The 13,683-nt window shown below is 36.2% G+C and overlaps 1 protein-coding gene across 1 annotated transcript in view; it reads left to right on the forward strand.

The window, feature by feature from the left end:
- Positions 1 to 2,837: 2,837 nt before the first annotated feature.
- LOC131414695 (T-cell receptor-associated transmembrane adapter 1) overlaps positions 2,838 to 13,683 on the forward strand; it is a 33,636-nt gene continuing 22,790 nt past the window's right edge. The window contains exon 1 of the mRNA XM_058555751.1: positions 2,838 to 3,242. Within this exon, the coding sequence (XP_058411734.1) occupies positions 3,236 to 3,242 (7 nt within the window). The 5' untranslated portion in view covers positions 2,838 to 3,235. The remainder of the gene's footprint in view (positions 3,243 to 13,683) is intronic.

Raw genomic sequence — 13,683 nt, forward strand, 5'->3', positions numbered from 1 at the left:
CTTCAAGCTTGTCAGGACATTTCTGCTTAGTCTAGCTATCTTCTAAACTTTATTTTGATAACCCATCTCATTAAAAAGTAATGCAGAAGCCTCATGTTTATTTATTATTCGAACATGGCTCATGAAGTCATCATTCAAATCTCTGAAAACATTCACTAATATATTTCATAACAAATATATATCCATAGGCTTTTTAACATTCTGATAATGTCTCCATGTGCTCAGCCATCTATATTTAATGAAAGGCTAGCATTTTCTTTTCCTAGCAAATTTCAAACATCTGTGGAGCTATCTAATGCATGGACACAAATTTTCTGTGTGACCTTGGTCAATCTTGCTTCATCTCTGATTATATAAATCTGTGGAATGGGGAACATTGTAATGCAGATCACTTTTCAAAATATTATAATAATTAGATGTTGTGAAGTGGTTAGGGTTTATCAGCCTAAGTTTTACTGTTTTGGAGATGCCAATCATGCATCATGTACGTTATATTGTTTTAAGCCATAGATAATCACTCAAGATGTACTACAAGCTGCCTTAGCGACCTGAAGAGGGAGGGTATACCCTGTTGCCTCTGCTCTTGCCTTCCCAGATTTCTGCAGACTTGCGTGTGTAAGTTCACAGACTTGAGGCAGCGAAGTCCTTACGCTGTCCCAACTGGGGGGTTTGGTTTGAAGGTCTCTCCTTGTTGGGCTGTCCTGAGAGGTACGCCTCCTGGGCTAACCACAGAATTCCTGCATTTTTACCTGAGTCATTCTTCCTGAGTCTGACCTTCTCTCCATCCAAAGCCAATTACGGAACACCCTCATTGTTTCTGGGTTTGTGCTTTATGAATCAGCCAGGACGGGGGCATCCTTGTTCCCTTCTTTTCCTATCCTCTGCATTGTTCTTATTCTGACAAGGGATGCTTGCTCCTAAATTTCCCATCCTGAGGCCCCTTCTCTCTCCCATGTCCTCTACATGTCCCAGTTGATATAGATGGGCATCTACTTTGCCCATGTGCCAAGTTCCTGCTTAGGTAATCTATGCAGTTCCCTTTGAGCCTGGGGCTTCTACTCTGCTTGCCAGTTATCCTGTTTTAGGACCAAAGCTCAACCCCTCAAGGCCTCCCCACAGCTGGGCCCTCTCCTCTTGAACTGGTGTCCCAGGTGTCCAAACTTACCTGGAAGTCCAGAATTCAGCTCCTCAGCAGTCTCCATTCCTGTGTTCCAGCTAACTCTGAGATGGATCCTTCTGAATCTTTGTTGTCCACTGGTCTCCACATGAACCTACGACTTCTGTTCCCTCGAGCTCTTGGTCTGTGGGCATCCAGGCCTGGTTCATACAACCTGTCACCCTGCTAATGGATGGCAGCCGAACAAAAAGTTCTCTGCCAAATAGGTTCAGAAAAAGCTCTGGTAAAAAGGTTTATTAAAGGTTATTAAATAAAGGTCATTAAAAATGTTTATTAAAGCTCTGGTAAAGGTTTATTAAGAAGGTTATTCAGGTTTCCTTTTTGTAGGACTTACCTAAACCTTTCATATACTAATATGCATCCATGAAGGTGAAAATAATATATAGTTTTTCCAAACATGTTTGTTGAAGGAGCATTTGTTTTCCAAGAGTTTCTTAAAAAACTAGTGTTCTATGGAACGTATTTTGAAAATGTTTTTTTTTTTTACAAAGATTAGACTAGGGAATCTCCACAGTCTCTTTCAGTTTTACAGGTTCTGATTCAATGATTCACAAGAAATACGTAGGGGAAGTGATTAAAGTGAAAAAATCTGTTAGTGTTGAGCCAACTCTGTCCAAAGAATAAAGAAGCACTGCCTTTGGGTTTCTAGGGAGTTGTTTTCTATAATGAACAAGAAGACAGCGGAAGACTAACATTCTTTTATTATTCACTCATTCTGAGACTATTTAGTGAGACCTACAATGTGCCAGGCATTATTCTAGACCCTGGAGTTTTAATGATACATAAGATCAATACCGTCGCTGCCCTCGAGAATCTTAGAGAAATCAGCGAGAGTAAAGTATCCTACAAGCCATCTAATAACTTTGCCCCGAGTCTAGGCAACAAAACTCTTAAAGTTTTTTAAAGTTTTTTAGAAAATTTTAAAGTTTCCTTAAAAGTTTAAGTTCTTAAACTTTATCTCCTTTTGTCATATGCTGGATTCAGGTTTGTCATTCTTTTATAATTAAAGAAAATTGGTGGAGTGCGTGAGCAAATATGCACAGACTTGCAATAAGCAGCACATATACATACACAGAAACGCACACAAACCCTGTACCTAGACAGGGCCGAGACATTCTTTGACTGACTGATGTTAAAAATAAAACGTTTCCATTGACATATATATATGAGTTTCTCAGAGCATTGTCCAGAACACCTATATTAATGTAACCAGGGGGTGCTTGTGAAAATGCAGATTTCTGGGCTCCCCTCTAGATATTCGGATTCAGTCGGGCTCAAGAATACGCGTCTTAAACCAGTGCCACATAACATACTTGTGAACACTAACCTTTAAGCACTTCTAGTATTGGGACTCTGGGGTGGCAGTTGAGAGCTGGAGCTTGTTGCCAGGTGGCCCTCGATTGGACAGAGGGACTTACATTGGCTGGGATAAGGGATGGCGGGAAAGAAAGCAGGCACCCAATCTCCAGTGAGATAATGTGCAGAAGGTACCTGATACACAGTAAGTTTCGAAGTGCTCATCCCCTCCCCTCCGTCATGCCTCAAAGAAAATACCACCAACAGCTGAACACACCTGGAGACTTCTCACTGTTTCCTCCTTGGTTTGGTATATTTTATTTTGTTTCCCTGTGCCCTCACTTGTGGGGAGATCCCTGGATTCTCTCCAGAGAGATGGGAGATCCCTCCTAGTTTAATTCATACCTTGATTTCATGATTTCTTTTAAATGAGAGTCATATTGATAAAAATGCAAATACCTGAGAACAGAGGCTTGTGGGATTTTTCTTTTCATGTTACACGAACATTTAAGAGCCTCCCGGTTTCAGATAAAAACTCTAGAAGCCTCCATCACCACATTTCCTGTTTGTAACTGAACAAAGTACACACAAAAGATTATAAGAAACAGAAGAGAAAAAACTGAGGTACAGATAAAGACAGTTTTATGGTCACGCTGTTTCTAACATAACAGAGCAACATCACTTAGAAAAAAGTTGGTGGGAGTATTTTTAATCCATACATTTGCCTTATGATTACATGAGGATTTCTCTGAGAGGAGAAGCATGTCAGGTAAGTGGCATTTTAAATTCTTTGGTTCCATTCCTAAGCCTAAAAATTCCCTTAATAATTTCCAAGTCTCTAACAAAAATGACACTTAAGATGTGGAAAGTAAATTAGTTTATACAATTATTTTTAAAATGTGAGATAACCTTTAATATAATTAGAACATATTTTCAAATATGTTAATGAGAATAAGTTGACTATTTTTTCTTAAAACAAAAAAATTGGGCAATATTTTATAATATGAAGCTACTTGTAGCTGTTCAGTAAGTGCTTATTGATAATTATGCCATTTAAAGTACTTGTTATTCTTAAATAAACTTTCGTTGACGTGCATATTCCTCTTTAGCTTAGTTATAAAGCAGTTTAGGAGTAACCACATTCTAATTCCTTAAGAGTTTAGGAACCATATTCTCTTCCTAGAAATCACTCCAGTTGTCAGCCTTCAGAGACATGATAATTTTGCAAAGGCCACTGAGAATTCATTGCTTATGAATGGATCGTGAGGGTTGAGTCTACGTCCACTAGCTGAGTGTCTGTTCACGTTGATGGTTCATTCCTCTTTATTCTTTTATGTACTTTTCATTTCTTTAATAAGTATCTTTTTGTGGTAAGAGAAAACATGCCTATTATATAAAGAACTGTGAAATATAAAGGCAAAAGGAAAAATTTTACAAAGTTCCCATCACCTCAAAAAAACACAAGATGTTATGTTGTATTTCCTTCTAACTTTTATTTCTATACGTTCTACATGGTTAGCTTTTCATAAACTAAATAATAATGTACATAAAATCATATATTCAGCTTTTTTTCACTAACATAACATAACCATTTCTCTTTTTATGATAACTTCTGCCTAATCATTTTAAATAAATGCACAAAATGACATCTATTGAGTTAATTACAGTTTTATTAGTTACTTGTGTATCATTGGACATTTATGTTGTCTGTGTTTTTTTAATATTTTAGATGACAGAAAGATGAACAACTCTATAGCTTTTTTATATTAAGGGTTATTTTCTTAGGAAAGATTTTTAGAATTGAAGTTACTGAATAAGAGGTTATGAACATTTTAAGTCTCATTATTGCCAAATTGCTTTTCCAAGACTGACACCAATTCACTCTCATCTCAGCCTAGCAGTATTTCTCCTTAACGGGTTGGTCTCATTTGAGAAAATCTTTACTAATTTGATAAGTACAAGGTGTTAACCCATTGTTTAATATGCATTACTTTGATTATGATGAGGTTGAACATTTTTGCATGGGTTTTTAAACTGTTTATAATTCTATCATTTGTGAGTTGTCTGATTACGTCTTTTGCTTAATTATTGTACTTATAGTACTTTTATCAATTTGTGTGAGCCATTTATAAAGATATGTATTATAATTTCTGTGAATTTGCTTCCCAGTGTTTTGTTTACTGGATTTTAGAATCAATTGACTGGATTAATCACACGGGGAACATAGGCTGACGGATGATCTTTGCACCTTTCCTTATCTTTTCCAGGTTCTTAGATTAGCAAAGAACAAAAATTGTTCCAGGTTTGCTAGTGCCCTGCGAGAAGTGGACACAGCAACACTAAGAACAATTGCCATGAGCTGATGGTGGTGGGGACCTCGGGAAGGGTGCCAAGGCCAAACACAGTGGATATGACATTCAACTATTTCCAGGATTAATTAATTCTAATTTTATAAGGGATATCATAAAATTTCCTCCATAGCATTTTGTGGTTTAGATTTTCCCTTCAGATATAATACAGGAATTCCTCCCATGTCAATTAAGACCTTCTACAATTCTACAGAAGAGATAAAAATATAAAGTATTTGCCATGAAAGCCTCATAAATCTTAAAAGAAAAAAATAAACCCCAAACCCAAACCTAAAAACCTTAATGTGAAAGAAGAAAGAATCAGATAGTATTTTTTGCGTTTAGATAGATGAAGTAAAAAAGAAAATAAATGTGAACACAACAAAAAGGTGAAATTATTCCTAGTTAAGTAAGACAGTGTACAAAAAGGAAAACGCAGATCTTTCCTTTTCTCCTACCTCTATGCCTTGTAGTCACTGTACCAATAAATGTGCCGGCATCATAATTCCTACTGTGTTGCTGCATTCATGTAAAATCAATATTAGCTGAACCAAATGGTGGAAACAATTCCCTTTGGCTGCCATTAACTTAGTTTACACAATGATTCACAATTTAGTTATACATAGCTGTTTTTTGAAAAAAGGATTTTCATTGTCTTGACTCAGTTTTGTCTTTCCTTCGGCCTCAATCACCTTTTCAACAATGAAACCTTTCTTTCAGAGACTGGGCAGAGCTAATTTATGAATCATCTTTGAAACTCAGATGTTCTTTAAGTTAAAGATAAGTCAAAGACAATGTTTTACCATTTAATTTAGGTTATGTTTGGCAACAATTTCAAGGAAAGTTATTCTAGGAAAGATTGTCACTTAAAGGCCACAGCTCTGAGAAATATGTCCACAAATTGCTATTTAATAATAAATATCATTATTGCACACTTTTCCAAGTACTTTTTATTTTATTTAATTTTCTCAGCATTCCTGAATTAAAAAAGAAGAGAGAGAAAATGAACAGGCCTTTTTAAAACATTAAAGAAACAGAACAGTTCAAGTGCTTTGTTGGATGAATTTCCACACGTCTATGCCATCTTCAGAGGGTCTCACCAAGATGCTTCTCCAGCAAGACACAATAAGCACATATTTTAAATGGAGAGCCAAATATAGATGAAGAGAGGTTCACCTATAGCAGGGCTTCTGGCAGCACTTCAATCCCTATAGGATTTCTGAAGTTTACCAATCCCAATTGAAGATTAATAATAAAAGTGACAAGGAGTCTAGTACGGAAGGAACCATAGCATACTGTCTTAAAATCTACCCTCCACCTCACTCCCATTTGGATGCTTTTTTCAATTAAATTCAGTGAGTACTAGTTAAGAGCAATCTTGACATAACCAGAAAGAGGGGACCTTGATGTCACACAGATGGGGATCTAAACTCCAGTTTTACAATTGGATTAGTGAGGGTCAGTGATTGGCAGAAAGTCACACAGTGAGTGAGTGACTGCACTCATTCTCTTTCTCCACACTTTTTTAAACAGACATTCCAATATCCCCTATTGCTGTTGTCCCTCTCCACATCATGGCCCCTCCACAATATAAACCACTCTCTCCTCACGTAACCTCTGTTCATAATAGACACTCATTTAAGGTTGACAGGTTTCAAATTTTGCATTAAAAACAATACCTTATTTATTTGAAAGTCTGGGACTGGATTTGAGAATCCCTCCCAGTGCTCCTACATATGACTCTAATGCCTTTTATTGATGGAGATGGATAGTGGTGGTGCGGGCTGTGTGGAGAGCGACAACGTGTGGCCTTGAAAGAGTCATCAAGAATGTACCTAGTTCAGCACCACACCATCACTACAGTAAGAAAAACTCATTTTATGAGTAGAATCCATGGGGATTGTCATATCAGAACTTTTTGTTTGAACTTTCTGGGGTGCCTGAGATAGATATACACATTCATGGAATGCGAAGAAGAGATGGTCACTGCTCTGACAGAGTTTATAAGCCAAGCAAGAGAAACCATTGAGAGAAGCCATGTCCCAAATACTATAAACTCAGACACTTGCCTCAGTTACAGACCTCTTAAAGGAGAAACAAATCAGGCGCTATATTTATTGCTCTTCTATTGTTAATTGTTTAAGTAAAGGCTGCTGTATGAATCAGACCTGCCAGCAGAGAAACATTACGTTTATTTAGCTGAGTTTCCTTCCAGAGCACATGTAATTATGAATTCCAAATACTGTCCAAGTACCGTTGGCTTTAAGGGAGTCAGAGGTCTTATAATTAAACCTACTACTATTAGCTCCTGGCAATTGAAAGCTAGATAGAAACTTAAATCATGGTTTTTCTAGCAGACATTGCCTCACTAATAACTTCTTGAGGCCTTTGGCTTTTCAACAGTGTAAATAGCTAGATTCAACTTGTGTGGGAGTTCTTTTTAAACTGATAAAAACTATATAGATGAAAGTAATTACAATTAGTGAGTAATGATACTAAAGACTGCATTAGTTGGGCAAGAATTTTTAAGCACTTTGTGCATCCACTATTACAAGAGGCGCTGTCTGTGCTGAATAGATACCCACATGGTTCTGGAGATTTTCATACTGCATACAGAAAATAACTGGGAAAGGGGAGGGGTGAAGTGTGTGTGTGAGTGTGTATGTGTATGAATGTGTGTGAAAACTTGTACAGATCTGCCATTCAAGTTGAAAATCTTCACCATTTAGCTACTCATCATCTTCTCTTCTCATCTATGCATACTTTGTTTTGTTTTTCTAAATGGGGGCATTTATTGTTGGCAATCAAAAAATTACAAAAGATATCAAGAATGTCACGAAATACAAAGCTTCTAAATAAAAATCTTCCTATTTAAAACTCAGATCACATTACAAAGGGAAAAAATCTTGGAAAACACAAGGGTTATATAGAAATTATAGACTCTTAAAATCAGAGGAAAACTGGAGACCATACTAAACCAACCTCATACGTTAGAATTTAGCCTTTGTTTTAAAAGGCCTCCAACTAGTTACGTGAAACAAATTTACTGTTATAGTAAATAACAAAACCCAGCCCCAGAGGAATGTACAGTGGGACCCAACTTCTTGTCTTAGTGTTGCTGACATATTTCACGAAAATTATTAGGACTTTCCGTAAAGCCTTTATGTAAAATGTAGGCTCATGACATCGACTTGGTTGTTTCTTTGTAGCTGAGAGCAAAATTATCTTCTTGTAGCAATTAATGGACTAATACAACTTTTCCAGTGCTCCCTTTAACTAAAAAGGAGAAAAGGAAATTTCCCATTGAAATACAATTTTGTGCAAATGATAGGATAGTTTATAGCCAAATCAGTGTAATTTTAAAAGTAAGATTAGGGCTTTCTGCTTACTGCCTTAACATATGCCTTTTTATACTGTGCTATATTTTATTTACCCAAACTACAACTATTTATTGAGTATATACTAAATACTAGATGCTATGAGAAATGGAAAGAAAAAAAACCTCTAAGTAGGAAGGAGATTGCTTTTATTCTCTTAAGGATAAGTTCTAGAGATTTGTTATTATTTTCTATGTATTTATTTGCTGTCTTATCCCTCCCTCAGAAAGAGAGGTATTAGAAATACATGGAACAGTGTAAAGGATAACCAAATAAGTCAAGACAAAGGGAAAATAAGGAGCAAGGGATACGATTAGTTCACAAAAATGCGTATCATATAATCCTAGAGATTTGCTTTAGGTAGAGTGTGTGTCAAATGATACACAAATACAAACAATATTCAGTGACAATATTCATAAGGACTATAAGAGTAAAAATGTGCCACTTCTTGAAGAGAGCCTCAGCTTCTCATATCTGAGAACAAATGATGTACAGTCATGCATTGCTTGATGACAGAGATAACGTTCTCAGAAATGCGTCAGTAAACGATCTTGTCGTTGTTCGAACATCATAGAGTGTACTTACACAAACCTAGATGGTATAGCCTACTACACACCTAAGCTAGATGGTACTAATTTTATGGGACCACCGTTGTATATGCGGTCTGTCATTGACCGAAACCCATGTACGTGGTGTATGACTTTATTAAACTATCTTCTAGCCCATAGCAATCCTAGGATTAATGAATTCAACGGCGAGCTTCATAGAGTTGGTTCTTTTTCTTAAAACAGGATTTATTTTACTCTGATAGCAAAGGAAGAAAATGGAAGGGAACAAAAAGAGCAATGGGAGGTTTAATTTTTGTTTTCTGACTACAACCTGAAGTTCAGCTCTCTCGCCATTTTAGGGCAGATCGTCAGCTGAGATGAAAGCAGATTTGCTGTTGTCTTAAGAAATTTTGGGAACATAACTGGGACATGACACAGCATAGAAAGTCATCAAAGCCCATTCTACCTCCATTCGCAGGTAGATCCAGAGAGAATCTATCGGCAGGGTCAAAATTTCCTTCCCGAATCAGTTTTGCATCCTTTCAGCTTGTGTTTGAGTGAATGATGAAGGTCCCAAAGCATATGTCATAGGGATTTGATGCGATACTTCTAGACTGGACTATTTCTAAAGCAAGGTTAGAAGTCACTCAATTTGGCCAAAGGTAAATTACTAATACATCCATTAAACGCTTAATTTTAAGCCCTGCAGCTTTCTGGTCAGCTGTATAATAAATTAGCTGTGAAATGTGTCCTTAGGTAAGTTATACTATACTATACTATGGTATATAATTACTGGGCTAAAAAATAATGAAGGACATCTGTCAAAAACAATGATTTGAATTTTAAGTAGTTACTCTTCAGCCATTCTTTCTCTGGCAATAGCTAGACAGAACAACTGCTTCATGAGACTCCTCTTGGTTTATGAAGGTAGAACCGTATTATCAGCATATAGGAAAACATCGATTTTTATGTTCTCATAGTAGGAGGGTGTGCATTTAATAAGTAAAAATAAACACATTAGGTCTTTAAGGTCAAAGTTGAAGAGAAGAGAATGAAAGCACATCCCATTTTATGCTTCCTAAAATTTTTATGTGTCTGTGAGGAGATTTTTTCTACTCACCCTGACTCTTATGTTATTGACATCCCAGTTTCAGGTGAGCACATATTTCCTAGGGTTGCAGTGGGCTCATACAGATTACCTCAGTCAGTGGTATTCTCTAATTTCCTTTCCCAGAGGTTTTACTGATGCTAATCAAACTCCCCAAAGACTGATTTTTAAACAAGAAAATAAAATTTTTCATTTACAGTGGTGACCACCTCCATAAATCTAATTAGATAGCTAGCTGTTAGCACCACCTTCCTTGTATCAAGTTTACTGGTAAACAAATTAATAATCTGTAGGTTTTCTGGCAAATATCGACTCAGGGCAGAGAGAACTAGGATGCTGTTGACGAGTACATTCACCAAAGCTACAGTGGCCTAATGAGTTACTCTTCTTCTCACAGGGATCTATTTCCCAGCTGCTGGGAGGTAGGTCCTTTCTCAATAGCACTGGAGACAAACGTAATAGAGTCTTCAACTTGTCTCTCCTGGTTGTGGTTGTGTCTAGACCTCATACTTGATCAGAACCTTTCTGTTGACCCTGGTCATTACATTACCCTTCTTCACTCCACTCTTCATTTAGTTTGTCAGTTGACAACACGTTTAGTGAGCACCTACTTCGTGCTGAATAAGTTACAGAAGTAATAATAGGAGTCTTACTAGTAGTGAGATAAGAATAATAATAATAAGAAGAAGAACAATAGCTAACATTTATTGAGTATTTTATTAGTGAGAAACACTATCCTACAAATCTCGGTACATATCTTAACTCACTTAATCCCCTAACAATGGGTACAAGGAGGAAATTGAGGCATGAAGACAAAGATAAATATGACATTCCCTCCGTCCTTTGGGAACTTCACAGTTTAGCAGGGGAGAGACTTGTATGCATAAATGATTGCCACAATATTTGTTGAAATGTAGAGGGATATATAAGATGTCACTCGGTGGGGGACAGGCAGCATTGAATAAATGCTTCAAAGAGAAGGTAGTCTTGAAGGATGACTAGGAATTTGTCAAATGTTAAGGGGAAAGGTAATTTAGGTAAAGGGTGAAGACATAAAGACATGAAATGGTAAGTATGGAATCTACTGAAAATTGCAAGTGCTTCAGAATGATTGGAATATGGTATATTATTGGGTGGGTATAGTAGATAAGTCCTAAAAGAGGCAGGAAACCTAAAGTAACAATTTTGTGGAAATCGTTCATGGTAAGAAAGGAAAAGTGTGATGTCCTCTATGTTTAGGGCAGAGATAGGAGCAGGCACCTTCTCCTGATGGGCCTCCAGAGAGAAGGATCCAGAGAGATGACAAAGAGACAACTTTCTCCAGACACCACGGAGAAGGGGAGTATACGGGAACAGTGTGTGGAAAGATAGTAGCTAGACCATGAGTGGTGGTTGATGGTGTGTTAATTCACCAAAAGAGCCATAAACATAAAGTCAGGGCCAACTGAACTAACAGGAACAGAGGCCAGACCGACCTGAGAAGGGGCTGCTTAGTATTGTGTTTTAAAACCTTGGCCATCAAGATATCAAAATCCTTTAAGATGTGTATATCCTCTGATCTGGCAGTTTGCCTTCAAGAATTTTTCCCTAAAAAAAAAATTACGGTTGGTATACAGTTTTAGCTAAAGAGATTCATCACAACATTGCTTATATAACTAAAAATTAGAAGCAACTTAAATGTCTAAGGGATTGCTTAAATAAATTATGGAAAATCCATGCAATGGAATTGGCAGCTAAAAGAAATGGAAGCATATTTTGTTGATAGGAAAAGAAGCACATTATAAAATTATTGGGGGAAAAGCAGATAACAGTATAGTCAGTATAACTGAATCCTACATCGCCATCCATAACAATTTCTGCACAGAGAATAATAAGTTTGGGAGCGTATTAACCAAATTATTTATAGTGATTATCTCTTGATAATAGGATTGTGAATGATTCTTATCTTTTTCCTTTTGCTTATCTGAGTTTACTAATGGTTTTTAACATTGAACATGGATGATGTGTATCATAAGTGTGGCCTCTTTGTAGCACTTAAAGTTCACTTATTTAAGTGTCACCAAATACAGTGACTGTGGAGGTTGAGTGATTAGAGTCTACATTTGGCTGACGGAATAACCTGAAAGGATAGTGGTGATACACCTCAATAGAAAATGTAGTGTGTGCCCTCAAATTGCTTTAAAATGTGGAGGAATTTAAAACAGTACTTAGACTGTGGGTCCTTAAGTGACATGCACAAGAAGAAGAAAAATCTTTAATAATAGAAATCATTAATTTAATCATTAACTTAACAACAGAAATCAGACATTAATACCCTTATATTGTGACAGCAAAAGGGGAAACTGAGACTCATGTGGCAAGTGAGACAGTTTGCTGGCCTTATTTTCCACAATTATGGTGAAATCAACCACCTGAAAAGGATTATTATCAATGGGAGGAGGGGATCAATCTCTCTCTGAAAGCTTGCCTTGAAAATTCCCTTTGACCTAGCAATTCTCCTCCCAGAATCCTTTTCTATGGACAACCTACATACGCACAAAACATCTGTCCAATGAAGTTTCTTGCATTATTGTTTGTAAGAGAAAAACTTTAAAAAAAAATCAGAATGTCCATCTTAGAGAGATGAGTAGATTAGTTATAGTTTAGCAATGCTGTAGAATTCTATACAGCTGCTAAAAATAACATACAACATGGTAAAAATTCCCCAAACACATTTATGTTGTAATAGAAGACCTTACATGTTATTCTATATTTTGGTATTACTGAAATTTTTAAAATTTACACTCAGCAGGCACTTGTGTTTTTTCAATAAACAATTAAACATGAAAATCAATTCTAAAGATATATGTAGTATCATGCAATATCTAGAATTTTTAGTATATTTAAAATATTTAATAAATATTATGTTGTAGAATTCTCATAAATATTTATGGGATTGTGTTCATGATGAATGAATTAGGCTCCTCCAAACTTTAGTGTTTTTAACCAAATTAATTGGTAGGTCTATTGCAGAGGATAAAAGACTATTCAAGTTTTCTTGATTTTCTTATACTTTATGAAACATAAAAATTCCCTTAAGGAAAGTAAATCATACATTTCACTACTTTTATCAGTTATTCTTTACCATTTATTAATTAACTCCTGAAGAATTTTTATAAGTCATGTACGACATGTCTGGCAATGCAGAGTAGACAGCAGAATTGCTCCTGTTCTCTGCAGAGCTTACAATATTTTGAACCTCTGAATAACAAGGTACAAAATTAAAGAGGGCATAGCAGACTTTAGTAGACAGATTTGCTGGTGTTAAAAGAGCCACAGACTAGTTCAAACAAAAGCAATGTATATATGAATAAGTGATATGCAAATTATATGCATATATGTATATGTACATCTATATCATAAATACATATATATATACATTTTATATATTTAATCATCTATATGCCTAACTATGCTCACTGAAAGATAAATGAGGCCAATAAATAAATCAATCCAACTCAAATACACAGGCCCACCGAGGGCAGCTCAGCAACCAGCAATGTCAACAAGTATTCAAAGAAAACAATTAACAATTCAAACACCAAATTTGAGATACAGAAAATGAGTAAAATGGAGCAGCACAAGGAACATTTGCATTTAGGGATTCTTTATTCGATGGTTTAAAGACAGATTAGGGAAGTAAAACTAATTTCCCTCCTATTAAGGGTTTGCCTGTTCTGTTTATTGCATGTAAGGTCATGGTTTGGATTTCTTTGAATTGGCCTAAAATGGTTTCTGATTCTGGGCAGACACAGAGAGAGAGTTGGGACTATGAAGGAACACGATCTTC

Source organism: Diceros bicornis, chromosome 15 (assembly GCF_020826845.1).
Source record: "Diceros bicornis minor isolate mBicDic1 chromosome 15, mDicBic1.mat.cur, whole genome shotgun sequence".
In the NCBI taxonomy this organism is placed as follows: Eukaryota; Metazoa; Chordata; class Mammalia; order Perissodactyla; family Rhinocerotidae; genus Diceros; species Diceros bicornis.